Here is a 16905-nt window from a genome sequence, read left to right on the forward strand (position 1 = left end):
TTTTCACAATTAGGTAATTATTGGTTAATGAAATGACATTAAATGCCTAATATTGTCTGACTACTAAAATAAGGTAAAATAACAAAATGGTAAGTTGTATGGGTGAGAGGTATGAAAGAGGTGTGGTAGAGATTGTGACCGGAAAAAGAAAAGGTACATAGATGGGAGAGTGGAAATTGTGGACAAAGGATGTTGGAGTTGGATCTCTCGGGCAGGATTAAAAGAGGACCACTGTACTCTATAGAATCTAAAATGGCTCACTAATAATTAATATAGTATGGCATAACAAAATAGATAAGAGATAATCCCAAGGATATTAATTTTGGTATTAAGTTAAAAAGTATTGAAATGTAAGTTTTGCGCTAATTTTTTTTAATTTTTTTGAAAATTTAAAAACAGTTATCAAAAAGCAGTTGCTGTTTATTTTACAATAAATTGTAGATTTTTTAAAATGTATTTTATTTTTTTTAAAACCGAACTCATATTATTTTTGTATTTAGTTGTGTTTAAAATGAATCGGGGTCATCTATGATTCCGTCCTAAAGACGCGTTTAATAAATTCCTTATAACGTGTTTAAACTTGTTCCGTTCGGCTACGAACACGAAAGTTAACGGTCCAAACGCATCACTCTGACGTCATGCCGACATAGAGACGTGGCACGCGGACGGTTAAACGCTCAGAGCAGTTTACGCAACGTCCTCTCGTTCATTCAGCAGAAGGGAGGAAGGAGGCAGGAAGTCACGGTTCCCGAACTAATAACAGCCCATCTGGACCCGGAGACATGGCTTCAAATAACGGCTCGGTCGGAAAATGGGAGGTGGTGAAGAAAGGCAAGAAAAATAGCAACAACTCCGGCGGAGGAGGCAAGATAGCGGCCGACAAGAAAGCCAGCGGAGGAAGGAAAGCCCTGGGCGAATCTAACCAGCCGTCCAGACGTAAGTGAACACGGCCCACTGCTAGCTGCTGAAGCTCAACTTCACGCAGCATTACTTCCTGGTATTAATTTTATCTCACACCGTCTGCGGTTTTACCAGCTCACCTCTGAGTGGCTCTACCTTAAGTCCGTGTGTCGGCGTGAATTTTAAACTACTAGCTGAGCGGCCTTTGTGCTTCGTGCGGCTAGTTAGCTCGTTAGCAGTGTCAACAAAGTGAACGTCAGCACTGAGAGAGTCTGTCAGCATGTGTGAGACGCTTTTTGACCTTTGACCTCCCTTCAGCTGCTCTTTCGAACGAGCCTGAAGGTGTTTTTGTCATCTTGGAGCTGATCGGTATGACGTTAAGCAGCATTAGTTTTCTTTTTACCTCGCCTACAGTGATGGCTGTCATTGCTCTGGGGGTAAATATTTAACAACGTGGCCATTTAAATCTTATGCTACACGTTTAGCCATGGTTTCACTTCAGCTTTATGCCTCATAAACAGTTATCACAGCTGTTATCATCGTTTATATAAATAGATTAAACTCGTTACTCTATTTTGTTATTACTTTACTTTTCTGACTTTATTTTCTTACTTATTTAGAAGGACTCCTATTAGTAACAATACAATTTACTGTTCCTGTTTACCTATAATCCTCGAGATAATCAGTGATCAGTGTCCGAGTTATATTTTTGTTTGAGCCTTCTGGTGTAAAGGGCAAGTTTTTATAAATCAGAAGATGTAGGGTACTTTTATGAGTGATCCGTGAAAAATCAGAAACCTGGATGAGCTTTTCAATTCCAATTTCACCTTTAAGAAACCCGGCCACCCAGTCCTGCTTCTATCATCTAAACAATATTGCAAGGATACAACAATACTGACACTCCAGCTGTCACTTACGCTTTTCTTTCCTCTATTTAAATTGTTGTCATGCACTTTTAATATGTTTCAATCAGAAATAAGGGTCTGAGTACGCCTAAGTGCACTACATATGGTACACTGTTGTTTAGCTTGTGTCTTGGTGTTCTGTCCTTGGGATGAACCGGTCTTTGAAAGTGATGCTGGATCTGAAGTGCATTGGGATGTTATGCTTAGAGAAAATGCTTGTTCTTCTTTACTTTGAACTGCATACGTTGTTTCTACAGTAGATGATAACCACAGTGAAAATAAATATTATAAATAATATAAATAGCTAATTTTGATTTTTAAAAATGTTTTTCTGCTAACAACTTTTTATCGAGTAAAGTTTACTCAGGTTTTTACTTATGTCTTCTGATCAAACATGGAGTGAAGATTCTATTGACATTCCTCACATGAATAAAGTCACTGGAGTGTTGGATCTCAAACTTGTCCTCCTTTTATTACTATCAGTGGCAGCAGGAGAATTCCCATTGTTAACCAGAAATGTCAAAGTTGGAATAATGTGCTAAACTCAGTAGTTTGATTTACACCTTTAAAAATTGGAAAATGAAACCTAATTCGGTAACGTTGCTATGACAAGTTTAGACGTGCAGTTAGGTGATATTAATACTGAATTACCAGCAGATTCAATCTACCACATTGCTGAAACATTATGTCTAATGATGTTTTGTTTTTACTGAGTATGAAACCCATACTGAAGCTGGAGCTCCTAATCTACTTATTCATTTTTTTCTGCCATGTTTTAAGAACCAGAATTAATTTGTGTTTTATCAAATCTTACGTACCAAACAAACCCTGCTGTTACCTCTGTGTAGAGTCCCGCCCGGTGTCTCCTACTATGTCAAAGACTGACAAACACCATAGTTACCTTTATCTGTGTTAGAAATGACTCTTCACAAGGTCAACATATTATTTACTGACCTCTGATCAATTTCTACCCTTAAATTGACCAAAAATACTTTCTGTTCACTAAATCTAGCAATAGCAGCTTGAAGAGGCTTCACTGAGTCTTTTGATTTTTGGATGATCATCACAAAATGATTATATTTCACTTTGCTGGAGCTGTTTGTTTCTGCTTCATTTTTATCACTGAATCTTACTGTCCAAAGTCTGATCACTGTGGCTGATTCAGTGGGGAAGTGGTGTAAAGCTTTAGTCTAAAGCTTATAAGAAATAAACCTGATCTGTTTAGTAAATGAACTCTCCAACACTTTATGTGAATCATTTTATTAACACAAACAACATAATCACACATTCAGAAAGATATTTTGCCAAATCTCAGTTTGTTTCTTAAAGGCTTTCATCAGGACTTGATCATGAGGCTGTTACTTTTGGGTCTGTGGTTTTGACACATAAAACTGGAGGATTTTTTTTTTTTAAACTTTAGCCTGGAGGGATTACGTATGTGGTTGAGCAAGAAAAGTGTTGCAGCAAAATCAGGCATTATGTAAGTGTTCAACAGATAAGAGCGTGAAGCTTGGATCACAGAGAAGAGTGGTAAATGTCTCTGCCTTTGCTGTTTGCATTATTTAAAAAGCCCTTTAAATCAGTGATGTTTATGATTGTGCGTACCTGGCCAGGGACTGTAGATGGGAATTAGCTAGTAGATAAATCTGGTACAAGTCATCTTTTCTCTTATGAGGTCAGTGTTTTGGTCCCTGACAAATAAAGAACTGCTTGTATGATAACCATGTTCGACTTTTTGTTCCCACATGTCTCAACATGTGAGAACGACAAAGCTTGAATTTAAGGAAGCTTAAAAACATCATCTCAGCTATTATTGGCTTTTAGTGGCCCGTGGATTAGGGCAGTAAAATTTGTTCTTTTTGGTATTTTCTCTTGATAGAAACTATAATCTGAAAGCTGTCACACGTTAATGATTTCTGCTAATATGCTTCTTGTAGTAAATTACACCAAAATGATGCCAAGAACTGTTGTTTCTTTGAGGTGGTTTTAAATAGTTTCATAAAACTGAGATGAAAAATCTACTATCAAAATGACTAGGGAGTCTGACTGTAGACAGTAAAATGTGAGATCCTGTTAGTTGTTGTTTCACAGTGGAGCTTTTGAGCCCACTCATAATACTACAGCTTATAGCTGCCTACCCCGCACCAGCCTCGAATGTAAAGCATAGGGTGAATGACTGCTGGAAGTCATAGATGTTACATTTAGGCTTATGTTTGAAATACTAATTACATTGCAGTGTTTCCCACTAATAGAATTTACTCAAGCGACACACTCAAAGATTTAGAGTCATGAAAATATATTCTTCGCTCTTATTTTGAAAGTTTAGCTAGCTCTGGTCCATCACATGTTTCTCGATTTGCTGGCTTTGTTGTCAGTTCCCTCCTTGATACCTTTCAGCTATCCGAAGTCCTTCGTCTCAGTCAGGCTAATTTTAACTCCACCATCTTGGGCTTCAGCTGGAGACATTAGTCCTTATGACCCTATGCGACCCATATCCGATCATGGTATGACAGTGTGAACGGCACAAATCCAATATTTTCAAATCCGATCTGGGTCACTTTCGTATGTGGTACTGAATCCGATACATATCCGATGTTTTAGAAAGCGACTGCTGTTTGAACGGTCATGTCGCATTAAATCCGTCTTTTACATCACTGACGCAAGACAGACGGCAATTATCAGCTCCGGAGAAGACATCGCGAACACTTCCTGGCCATCCAGTGTAGATGTCAGTGAAACTGTTGGGAAGACAGAAATCTGCAACTATCCTTTGAAGCACCGCTCCTCTAAAACAGCAATAAGGATAATTATTAGGTTATCTACATTATTATGTAAATAACAAAATAACTTAAAGCAAAAATTGGGAAACGTAAAGTCCGAAGTCTTTATATTAAGGGCCATCAGTCAAACAATATTGTTTGCGCTGGGTCTAAACAGAGCGCGTTGTGTGTGACGTCTTCTTTTGCGAATGCGGGCCGCTTTGAGCGTTCACATTAGAGAGCGTTTGCTGTCCCATTTTTCTTTGTAGTGTGAACAAGCAGACAAAAAAATCGGATTTGAGCATTAAGACCTGCAGTGTGAACGTAGCCTTAGAGAGAGCGGGGGTTGAATAATTTTACTGCTCACACCAGAGACCAGTTTGAGTCCCACATGGGAAACATTTTTACACTTCAGTTGGATTATATTAATTGTGTTATTTAATTATTTTCAGAGCTCAATGTCCGTCCAACTCCCTAATCTCAGAAACATACAGCTAAAAATTGAAGATACGGCATGATTCATTCAGAAAAATAAATGTTTAGTATGTTAAACCTTCTGTAATCCAACCTTCAGGTACAATTTTATCAGCTTTTTGCTTCTTATTGCTCTAAAACTTTAGAATGCCTTCCCTCTTTGCTGAGCGAAGCCAGTCACCCATGCTTGTAAAGCTTGTTCACAAGAATTTCACTCACGTGTGCTGTACCAGTGTACCTGCACATGTGATGTGACAATAAAAGTGACTTGATTTGATTTTGATCAGGACACTAATGTCTTTGTTTTGAACCGTTTCTCATTTACAAGGACTGCTGGTATTTCCCTAAGTCTGCAGTCATGTGCTTCTTTTTTTTAAAAACAGATGTTAATTGGTTGGTTTTAAGGAAACCAACCAATTCACTTAAAGTTCCCTGTTCACTTAGACTTTAAGTGATTATCCACTGCAGACAATAGTTCACAAGGTCCCAGATAAGGTTGCAAGGATTTCTGAGTCATATGATGCCATGAGAAAAGACATTTCAAGCTCCACATTTTGTTAAAACCTCGATAATTAACCAGGGAGTCTACTGTTTCAGCAGAATCATTCCATGAAACATCAGTTTCATCAACCTCCCCCCACCCGCCATCACCCTCTCAAAATCAGCTGATTTATTTATTGGGTGCAAAAACGTTGGTATATTTGTTAATAATTCACCTCGCATAATTTCACCTCTATATTAATGTATTTTCAGAGTTATAGGCCTGTGGTGGGCTGAAATTCAGTGTTTTTTATTTAGTTTTATTTATTTTCCAGTATTTTTTGGCCTCATACAAATTTGTTTTTGTTTTTTTTGTTTTTTTATTTCCCAGCTGAAAAAATACAGATGAAACTGCCCTGCAGGCCACAAGAAAACAGCTGAGCACTAGATACCAAAGATTACAAGACTGTAAATATAGACAGGTCTTTCCATGCCTTAATCCTAAAGCTTTGATAGTGGTAACTTTCCTCCCTGACTTGAAAAATGCTATAACAATCTTTACAGTTTCAGTGATCAACACACACAAGTACACATTCATGCAGCATTTGATTGCATACTATGCAGCTCTTCTACTATCACACACACTCACATGCCTGTTAAAGCTCTTCATATGTTTCTCTCGTTATATTTTGAGCTTCTCTGTAAAACATGGCACACTGCAGTCACCAAACCTTTTCATGCTTTTAAGTTGCTATCGCCACTTTCATGTTAATGGAGTTTTAGCTAGATTCATAAATCCCGAGGGTTTTTATGTTGGAGTAAGAGATTTCCGATTTAAAGCAAAACTAAATAACGGAGATCATGGATATTGCTTGTAGTACAGGACTTGAATTTGAATGCTTTGCTTGCTGACATGTTTGAGTCAATATGACTGACATGTCTGGTCTTGATGCCTGCTTTCAGCTGATTCAGTTCAGGGCCATGAGGACTAGTTTTAGTGTTGCAGTTAACACACTGACTAAATATAGGTGTAATGTTCTCAGCGACATGTTCAGCTTGAATGATCAGTGAACAGCTGGTGGTGACATCTGCTTTAGCTGTAGAAGTCTTTTAGCATGAGTTACACAGAAGCTTTAACACTGTACGTTTAAATTGAGAGTTTTACTATCCTGTCTATTAGTATTCAGGCAATACTACTAGTTTAAGTTGATCCTCTGTAACTTGGGTCAGGGAAGAAAAGGTAACGTGATTGGCCTCTTTGGACCAGTGCTGCTATTTCCACCACTAACAGTTATGAATTCACCTGTGAAGCAAACGGACCACACAGTATTTTATTCTTGCTTTAATATTAAAGGAAGTCTGGAAAACACAGAGTGACACTGGTTGTTCAGTGTTGAACGGCGTGTGTTGTACTCATGTTTGAGACTAAAAATAGAGACATGCTGACTCTAAATCCACATGTGTGACTAAAGCTTGATTTGGTTCAGTCCAACTTCTATTTTTCTCATGAAAAAGCACAGCCGCTCAGTTATGATCACAGGTAGAGTTTAAAAAGGAGCTCCATTCTGAAACGGAGTACAGGAAAGAGACAGCACTGTGACTGACACAATGGCCTGAGTTGGAGTGAAGGAAAACATTTTTCTAGAGCCAACAGAAGCAGCCCATATTACTGTGATCACTATAAATGCTTCATAGGTCAAAGGCCAATTTGAGTCGTTCGTCAAATCACCTCATTAACCAGCTTAAATTTAAAGAAAAGTGATCTTAGTTCCTGCCATCCACCCCTGGTGTGTTTTGCACACAAAATGACAAAATGGTGACAAAATGATTGATCACCAACAGAGTAAAAACTGGTAAGCAGTTAAATTGCTCTCTGATTTCCCCACAGTCTGTAAAGGTGTCAGATTTATTCCAAGCTGCAGGTATTTGATGGGAAATGAATAAAAGCAGAACAAGGTCAATTTTAATGTATTGCCACTTTCAGCCAGTGAGAGAGCTTTGACATCTTATAAATACAATTACTTGTTATTGCCTTTATAAAACATTGCAAATAAGTATTGATTTAATATCAAAGTACAGGCTCTAAAAAAAATCAGGCGTTCTTAACTTTGTATAGGTCCTCAAAACTGTTTACCAGAAACACACAAGGGGGAGAGCTGGAATGCTGTTGGTGCTTAACTCCAGTCCTTTGTGAATTGTATTGAGTGTGCCACAAATATTCCTTTGGGTAACAGCCCATTACACAAGGCGTGGAGGGAGGGGAGAAGGGGGTAAGCAAGACGCTGAGGAGAGTAACTTGATTTTTAGGACTCAGGATAGAGGAGTCACTGCATTTCACTGCAGCTGCTTTGTTTTGTCCTTCAGCGCCCGTGAAGATGTCAGAGAGTCTGTATGACAGCTTGGAGAAGGTGGGAAAGAAGCAGAACAAGGAGCAGGTTCCTCCACCATCCGAGCCTCAAAACAAGAAGCCCTCATCAAGTAAACCACCCAAGAAGTCGTATTCGAGCAATACAGCCTCTCCCACAACTTACAAAACCCTCGAGGAGGCGTTCAAAGCGGTCAGTAAGAGACATTTTCTTAAGTTGACTGATATTAAACTCAATAGAAATTTAGTGAAAGAAATGACCCGAAATGATCTCTAAACAAAGCAGCATTGTTACATCTTCAAAGCCAACTGTCACATGCTAAAACCGATCTAGCCTTTGCTTGAAGGGTGTGTTCTTTTTGAGACTCCAGTGCTGATATTTTTTTCTTGTCCTGTCTTCAGCTGGATGTTGCAGACCTGAAGCAGCAGTTGGCTCGGAGTCAGACCCTGTTTCCAGAAAACCCTTCGGTTTGGATCAAAGACCTGGCTGGATACCTCAACCTCCATTTAACTGCCCAGGACACGGAGCCCACACTCAGCAGCCACCCTTATGGTCAGGCAAACTCTTATTTTGATATGCCCATTTATTTATCGCACAGTTAAAGCATTTCAGTACTTAAGTCTTCCTGTTTGTCTTTTCTGTCCCAGACTACCCATACTGCCTTACAGGAAAAGAGCTGAGGGGCGTGATCAAAGGCCTCATCGGACGTTGCAGCAGCGCTCTGCCAGATTTCTTCGACCACTGTGTTTACACTATGCTCAGGGAGTTGGACAGGCAGTCAGGTAAACCCAGGAGAACCTCTTACATCCTTTTGTTGATGCGACTTTACTCAGTAGAACATTAACAGACAGGGAAAAATGTGCCAAGATACTAAAGCTGCAGAAATCTCAAAAATAAACTTGAATGTTCTGTAAATTGAAATAATATTCTGATTGAATATAAAACATATAAAACGTTACATATAAACCAAATAAATACAAGCAAATAAACAAGGGGGTAAATAGGTGGGGGGATGTGGGATTTATGCCCAGGTTAGTGGTTGTCTTTGACCATAAAAACCATCTCACCTCAATGGCAGCACAGACAGAGGTGAAGAGAAGGCCAGGTGGTGGACATACTTGTCTGCCTCACAAAGCCCACAAGGTAGCAACAGGCCTGAAGCCAACATCTGAAATCAGATGAGGTGAGAAACCCTGAAAGAAAGGCAGCTGCAGGCAATCATTATGTTCCTTTCTTGTATTCACTTGCAAAAAGCTTTTGTTGTGTCTAGATTCATCTATTGATCTAGATTGATCTTTGCACAAGCTAAACTAAACAAGCTTTTAGCGAGGAGCAAAAGTGCACTGCTGTGAAAGAAAGTGATGTGTCTTGTGGTGTGACTGTCTTGGCAGTCAGGGGACAAAAAACAGGTGGTTCAACGCTAGAGTGGGGTCAAAACCCATCATGACTCAAACCTCAAATTACCAGTGTTTACCTTTTAACAAACTTTAACCAAGAGCAGTCAGCAAGGTCACCAGGATGCCTCATGAAATAAAAATTTTACCCAAGCATTGTTTCAGTTTTTAGTTAAAATTCATAAAGCAGAAAAAGAAGTCAAAAGTACCTAAAGCTTATTGTTTTTATTTCCAGGAGAACCTCTACATGGCTACAGAGTTTGCATTCAGGCAGTCCTGCAGGACAAACCCAAAATAGCCACCCAAAATCTGCCAGAGGTGAGTGTGTGACTGTCACTCCGGCAAATAATCAGTAGCTTTGCTTCTCTTTTCCTGCTCTGCATGTTATTACACTAAAAGCTCAAGCTATATTTTTCCTAACTTTTCTGGACATGTGTAATATTATCAAATTATGTATTATATTTTCAAACTGGTAGTTTCAGAGTGGGTATTGCTGGATTTGTCTGTTTGAATAATTTTGCATTATTATATTGTAAAACTCTCCCTTCTCCTTGTTCCTTTTCTGCAGTATTTGGAAATGTTGCGGTCAGTTCAGAATCGTCCAGTAAAGTGTTTGACCATCATGTGGGCTCTGGGCCAAGCAGGATTTTATGATCTCAGCCAGGGTCTAAGAGGTAATAAACACTTTTACACAGAGGCACACAATAATTTAAATATTTTACATTACCGCATATCCATAAAGCCCAAAACTGCTCTGAACAAGTAGGCACTTGCCCAGTATTAGTCCAGATCTGTCTGTTTTCCCCTTTCTCCCACTTTCCCAACAATGTGTGAAGACAGACATTCTGGGTTGGGGTTCACTGAAGCAACAGAGCACATTAGAGCAGTAATATTCCCCCGATAGCTGCAAGCTCCAAGTGTTATTAGTTAGTGTGACTATATTAAATGTTTACAGTGCAAAATTGCAATGAAAGTTAGGGGGAAATGGTGTCTAAAATTACTAATTAGTACAAAATCACACCCAAAGTGTGATTAAATATATTTATTTTCACTTTAACAGAAGTGAAAGTAAACTAAAGAAAATGTTATTTGTTTCAGTGTGGCTGGGCATCATGCTCCCTGTGCTGGGAGTGAAGTCTCTGTCCTCATATGCCATCGCCTATCTGGAGAGACTTCTCTCGTAAGTCTGACTCAGAAATCCATGAAATATCTCAAATTTCTTCATCTTCCAGACACTTCCTTTCCATTCATTTGTAGTATTTGAACTATTAAGATCATTACCAGTGATACCTTTAATTTGAATGTCATGGATATTTCAACATACTTTAATTCTTTTCCCAGACTTCATTCAAACCTGACAAAAGGATTTGGTATTATGGGTCCGAAAGAGTTCTTTCCTTTGCTCGATTTTGCTTTCATGCCAAAGAACGCCCTGTCATCAAGGTAAATGTAAACCAGTGCAAACACAGACCAACAGCAAGACATATCAGACTGTTCATAATCTCTGTTTAGAAATAAAAGCATTGCAAAAATGTTATCTGCGTTCTGAGTCCTAATATATTTTTTTCTGGTTTTTATTACAGTCTGCAGGAGCAGCTGAGGCGTTTGTATCCTCGATTGAAGGTCCTCGCATTTGGAGCCAAGCCAGAGAATACGTTGCACACGTACCTGCCGTCATTTCTGTCCAGAGCCACGCCACACTGTCCTGACGATATGAAGAGGGAGGTGAGACCCACAATTCTGTATACATTACTGCTGCTACTGTACTGTTACAGCAGCCATCACAACACGATCTTTGACAAAAGTGATTAAATAAAGCAGAACGGCTCAATAAAATTGTGTTCTCACCTAACGATGTCAAAGAATACATTATGAGTAAAATGATAAAAATTAACCTCATTGTCTTCTGCTTCTTGCAGCTGCTCAGCAGTATGACTGAGTGTCTGTGTGTGGATGTTCAGAGTTTAGGAGTGTGGAGGCAGCTCTACACCAAACACCTACCCCAGTCCAGGTAACCTGTGGACCATTTATTTTTTTTGTCTTTTTATTTATGATCACATCTCCACATAAGGTAAACTGTACAAATGAAGATGATTTCAAACTGATTTCAGACTCACTGCTTTCTTTCCTCAGTTTACTTTTGAACCACTTATTAAAGTCCTGGAACATCCTTCCACCAAAGGTACAAGTCCTGTCACGATGTCTGTTGGCTCATAAACCAAACACGCCGCCCAGGGATACTGTTATTTAAACATCAAAGCCTGTGTAACCTGATTAATAATGCAGTTTTAATGTAACTGGTATTTTTATTGTCTTTTAATCCCATCACTGTGTTTTACTTGGACTTTTTTTTTTTTTAGCTTCGGAAGAACCTCGAGGAAACGATCCAGTCATTTAGAGTGACCAACGAAGAAATGAGAGACACCATTGAATCTCATGACCTTCAGGAGTGCAACAGCCTGTGCCAGGTGAGCAACTCAGCCTGTTCATGTTTGATAAAGAGATGTTTGTTTAAAATGAAACTCGCGATTCCATAAAAGTCTGGGTTAGACACGAAGATAGTGTAATATTAAATCATGAAGCACCTCCACAATATGAAAGTGAGCAATATTTATAAAGTGCTGACAGAAGGCATAAAAAGCTTAAAAAATTAAGATATAAATTTAGGAACTAAAACTAAAGGAAGGAAGAGAAGAATATTAAATTGAAAGCCTATTAAAGAGATCAGTAGTGTTGTGATATTGGAACAACTGTTTTGGGACTTGCTGGGTAGTTTCCAAGCATTAAGGGCAGAGTTACTGAACTGGAGAACCTGGTGAGTTGCAAATGTGAGTACTGGAGAGATGAATGCAAGAATGAGCATGTGCTTCTTCTGACATTATCCCTGCTTCTTGGGCAACAACTAGAGATGTATGGAATCATAAAGCTAACACTTGGATTATGAACCTTATTTGACATGTGCTTTGTGATTCTCCAGAATCTGCAGGTAAAGATGCGTGGTCACGGGTTCCCCTGGTCCAAGTTGCTCCTGGTTCTGCTCGTGTTCGTTGCCGGCTTCATCGCCCACGACGTCAGATCAAACGGCTCTGTCGCAGGTCTGTCAGAGTGCCGTTTACTCACCATATTCGCCTATCTTTGTATCTGTGGCCTATTCATTGTGTTTATATTACGTTTCAGATTCCATCACAGCCAGGTATCTGCACTCCTCAGGGATCACAGCTGTATCTCAGCAGGCCTGGAGCAAAATAACAGTCTACTCAAAGCAGGGCTTCAGGTACGATCATTTCTAGTCAACAGAGCCGACACTTAAAAATGATCCATAAAATCTAAAACAAGCTTCTGACTCACTTCCTGATAACGCTCAGGCACACAGTGTTTTATTCCCTGTGGTTTGTTGGCTTTTATTTAGAATACTATATTAATATAGATTTATTAGATTAACCTGCTGTTCTGTCATAAAATTATTTGCTTTTAAAAAGAAAATTAAAAAAAATGTATGACTTTTTCTTTTCTTCCATTTTTCCTCTAATGAAGATTGCAGTTATGATCATTATTGTCTGTATTGTGTGTTTTGTATTTTCTGTAGCTGGTTGGAGACAAACACTCCTTATTATTACTCTGAGTGTGTCCGGGTTTTGGGTCCAGTAACGGAACAAGGTTTGGAAAAGGCAAAGTCAGCAGCTGTCTTCATCTCTGAAAACACCTCACGGTTTATTGTCTGGGTTAAAGAAACCACACCTCTTGTCATAGAATGGGTAAGGCCATGGCTACAGCTCCACCTGACCTTAAACATTTAAATGTTGAAGTACAATTTTTTTTGGGGGGGGGCTGAAGCACAGCTTTCTGGGTGTATATTAAACAGTCCAGCTGGATTATCATTTCATCCTTTTGTGGATTTATTTGTGTTTATACTGTGTCACTTTTCCCCCTTCATTAAAATTTTGAGCATTACATAAGAAACTACCAGATAACCCCAGTCTGACTCTGATTGTCTTACATGTCTTTGTCCAGGTGAACACCAACACCCCAGAGAGTGTGTTCCAGGCTCTGGCATATTTGAAGGAGCTCCTCATCTTCCTACATCAAAACTACATCCTGCCAGCGCTGGCGTACACATCTAACCTGCTACAGAGAGCATGGGCCAACTTAGAGGACTCTTGCAAGTCAGTACTAACAGCAGCTCTTTAACAGTTAATCTTTATTACTACATGCCTGAGTGTGGGGCAGTTAAACCGGCTGGGACTGGTTTCACGAAGATGTATTTGGCCTGTAGGGTTAAACAAGAAGAACAGCACAGCTTCTATTAGAATAATCTGACTAAAATGAAGACACCTTACCTCTGGGCTGACTAACTGTAAGAATCTGTGGCACTGCTGCAACAATGATTTAACTATGAAGCCCTCGTTATGGTGCTTGTTGGGATGAAACGTGATTCACCTTTACTTATTGCTGTGTTTTATTGAAGCCATTGAGAAATGCGTGCAGGTTACCACTTGCACTGACAGATGTAGTGACATGCCAGTAGAGCTGGGCCGTATCATACCGTTCACGGTAATACCGGTGTAATGTTGGGCTACGATAACAAAATTAAATATCGCGATAGAATATGGGTAAAACGCGCATGCGCAGTGCCTTTGTTTTCATACGCACATCGCGGAAAAAGCATGGCGGCGACGGAGAATGAGAAGGGCAAAAGCGGATCGTTGAATCGGATGAACCAGAACTGGTTTGTAAAAATGCTGCAACTTCAGTGGTGTGGAACTGGTTTAGCTTTCGTCCGTCAGATACACAACAAAGCACCATTTTTGGTAGCGCATGCTAGCGGGCCGTCGTTATTACCGTGTTTTTTGGAAAATACGGCACACTTAAAATCAATCCTTTGATTTTTCTGAAAATCGACAGTGGCCCTTATAATCCCGTGTGCCTTATGTATGAATTCTGGTTGTGTTTACTGACCTCGAAACGATTTTATGTACACGGCGCTCGAAAATCTGTCAAATGTTTTAGTACGACTTTGCTAAGCTACGAACCCACACCGCTTGATAGATTGTCGGTGTTTCAGATTAACTGGCGCTTAGATTAACATCGAACAGATGTGTGGCAGACTTGCATTTCAGGCGCTGCTACCGACAAACCAGCAAAAAAACGCCAAGTGTGTCATCTTACGGCTATCGTAGGCAGGAGCCTCGCGGAGTGATACGTACTGTGCTTCAACATAATATTACCGTATTGTGTGTGTATAACCTCTTTTTACGTTTTGTGGATATTATACATGGTTATGCTGAGGATATGTCGGCCAATTTCCACTGGAAATGCCTTTTGGTTAAACTGTCAGCAAGGAATTTGCATTTGCTCTGATACATTTTTATATAACTTTAATACACATAAAAAAAACAGCTGCTTGTTTAAGTGAAAATGCATTGATGTTTTTTTTTGTTTGTTTTTTTTTTTTTTTTTTGCACAAATAAAGTTGTGGAGTTGTAAAGTATTTTGTCTAGTGTCAATTATATCGTCAGTTATATCGTTATCGCAAATTTTCAAATGTATATCGTGATAAATATTTTTGGTCATATCGCCCTGCTCTACATGCCAGTTTATCCTGCTGGAGTTTGGACCTCGTTTCTATTTGTTCTTTGAGGGAGTCGCTCACCAGAGTTTTTGGCAGGTCTTTGTAGGCTTTGTCTGTGTATGTTTCTCCTATTTGCACAGTACTGTCACAGCACCACACACGTTTACTGGAGTCAGGTAGTTGCACCCTGCTGATAAACAATCAGACTATTTTTCCATTCATTCATCCTCTGACGATGCATCAGTGGCCATTTCCTTGGCTGTTGATAACCTCTGAGGTGATTGACAGATGAACTCTGTAGTGATCTGTCAATCTCCTGCTCTGTATACTCATGAACAAGACCCTGAGAACGAGTTTCAGAAACCGCAGAGCAGACCGCTAAGGCCTCCTCCTTTGACCACCAGATCCATATAACACTGGATGCCTGCTGATGTGGCCCATTAAGGCCAAGCCCCCAAAGTGCTTGATTTAAGAGCCTCTAATGCAGGCCTGGCTTAAATGTAAGCGGCATCATCATCAATTAGTCTGTGTATCCCCTTCTCTTTGCGCTGAGTTTGACTCCTCACCAGGGATAATTTTGCTTTGTAACTCTAAATTATCGGAACCATTCTGGAATCACCTGGGTGTGCTATGGTGGTGATTTATGGAAAAATAGATTATTATTATTTAATTATTTCCCAACAATTTAATGACTATCTAGATATTTGAAAATCATGAGCATTCCCACAAATTGACCATCAAATATATCTCGCCTATTATTTAAACCAGTCATCAATAGTGTAGTAGCCAAATGTGTTTGTTTGTATTGTTTAAAAGGAACTAAAAGCATCATTAAAGCTGCAGTGAGTGATTTTTGACTTTCTCTGTTGCAGTGGGGAGGTGTCTGTATCATGTCTGCAGGGCCATGCCTTGTCCTTTACCAACTCAACGTGGCAGCTACTCCAACACACGACCTCGGCAATCAAGACATGGGCCCAGGATTTGCTCACTCGAGCGGGATAACGCAATACACACACAATATGCACACGGGAAGCTCTGTATACTGTAAACACACCAACACACACACACTCTGGCCCAGCGTGAGGCTGTCATGTCCTGTGACGCAAGTGGATGCCGCAGGGTCAGAGGGAAATGAGCTCACTCAAAAAAAGACCCTTTTTGTCTCTTGTTTTGGTTAAATTTTAAAATCAGTTTGGTGTTGTTTAGATGTTTGTTTGTTTTTCTATCAGCCTTTTTGTCACTGCTGGATACGGAGGTCGTACCCTTCTTTCTCTCTCCCTGAGTTTTATACTGCAAATTTCTGCCACTGCTTGAGCCTCTGGGTTAAGCAGGTTCTGTAATTTATAGAAAATATAGGTTTGTAGATGAGTTATAAAACGTTTTTATTTAAATATAATAAAAAAAAGTGTTATGAAAGTTGGTAAAGGCAGGCAACAGGTCAGAAACTTCTCCAAGCCACTGAAAACCTCATCAGAGGGTCAAGTCATCTTCAACACCTGGTCCTGTGTGTGCAAACCCCTTGTCAAACCTAACTAGGGAATCGTGTCTCCAGGTGGATTTGCTCGTCCAGAGCACGGTTGTGAACACCGTCTTCTCACATCAGTCCAGAAGAAAAAAATCTGTCTGTTTCTGCTGCTTTGTTTCTGTCCCGTTTTCTTATGCTTCACCTACCAGCAGAAGCTTCTCGCCCGAGCTGCAAGAAGCACCAACATCATGTACCTGAAGGTCAATGCGTTTCTGTGTTTGTGTCGGCGTGGATCAGTGATGCCAGCGTTGTCATCTTGTATGCTGAAATCTGAGAAACACCCTCCTCTGGACATTTTACTTAACTAACCGCCCCCTGTAAACAAGATGATATGGAAGAGACTAATGTCTTACTTTGTAATGTAAATGATTTGTAATAAAGACTCCAACCCCACTGCAGTGTTTTTATCAGCTGATTTATACAATTGTGCCAAGAGCTACACAGCAAATAATAGAAACCACCTTGTTAACAGTTGTCTTGTCATGACTTGGGGATTTACCCTCAGACTTCAATTTTGCATGTGTATGTTCTTA

The 16905-nt window shown here is 39.7% G+C and overlaps 1 protein-coding gene across 1 annotated transcript; it reads left to right on the forward strand.

Annotated features, from left to right (window-relative positions):
* Positions 1-679: 679 nt before the first annotated feature.
* tmem214 (transmembrane protein 214) lies at positions 680-16765 on the forward strand. The gene is made up of 17 exons (XM_084953340.1): positions 680-936; positions 7883-8076; positions 8286-8436; positions 8532-8666; positions 9514-9596; positions 9847-9952; positions 10377-10458; positions 10620-10721; positions 10862-11003; positions 11198-11289; positions 11412-11460; positions 11639-11746; positions 12256-12373; positions 12456-12552; positions 12865-13033; positions 13290-13441; positions 15720-16765. Exons 1-17 carry the CDS (start codon positions 783-785, stop codon positions 15847-15849), a joined length of 2064 nt encoding a protein of 687 aa, XP_084809466.1. The 5' UTR covers positions 680-782; the 3' UTR covers positions 15850-16765.
* Positions 16766-16905: the final 140 nt, after the last annotated feature.

The sequence above is a fragment of the Perissodus microlepis genome, chromosome 15 (genome assembly GCF_051167445.1).
Source record: "Perissodus microlepis isolate ML-2025 ecotype Zambia chromosome 15, ASM5116744v1, whole genome shotgun sequence".
In the NCBI taxonomy this organism is placed as follows: domain Eukaryota; kingdom Metazoa; phylum Chordata; class Actinopteri; order Cichliformes; family Cichlidae; genus Perissodus; species Perissodus microlepis.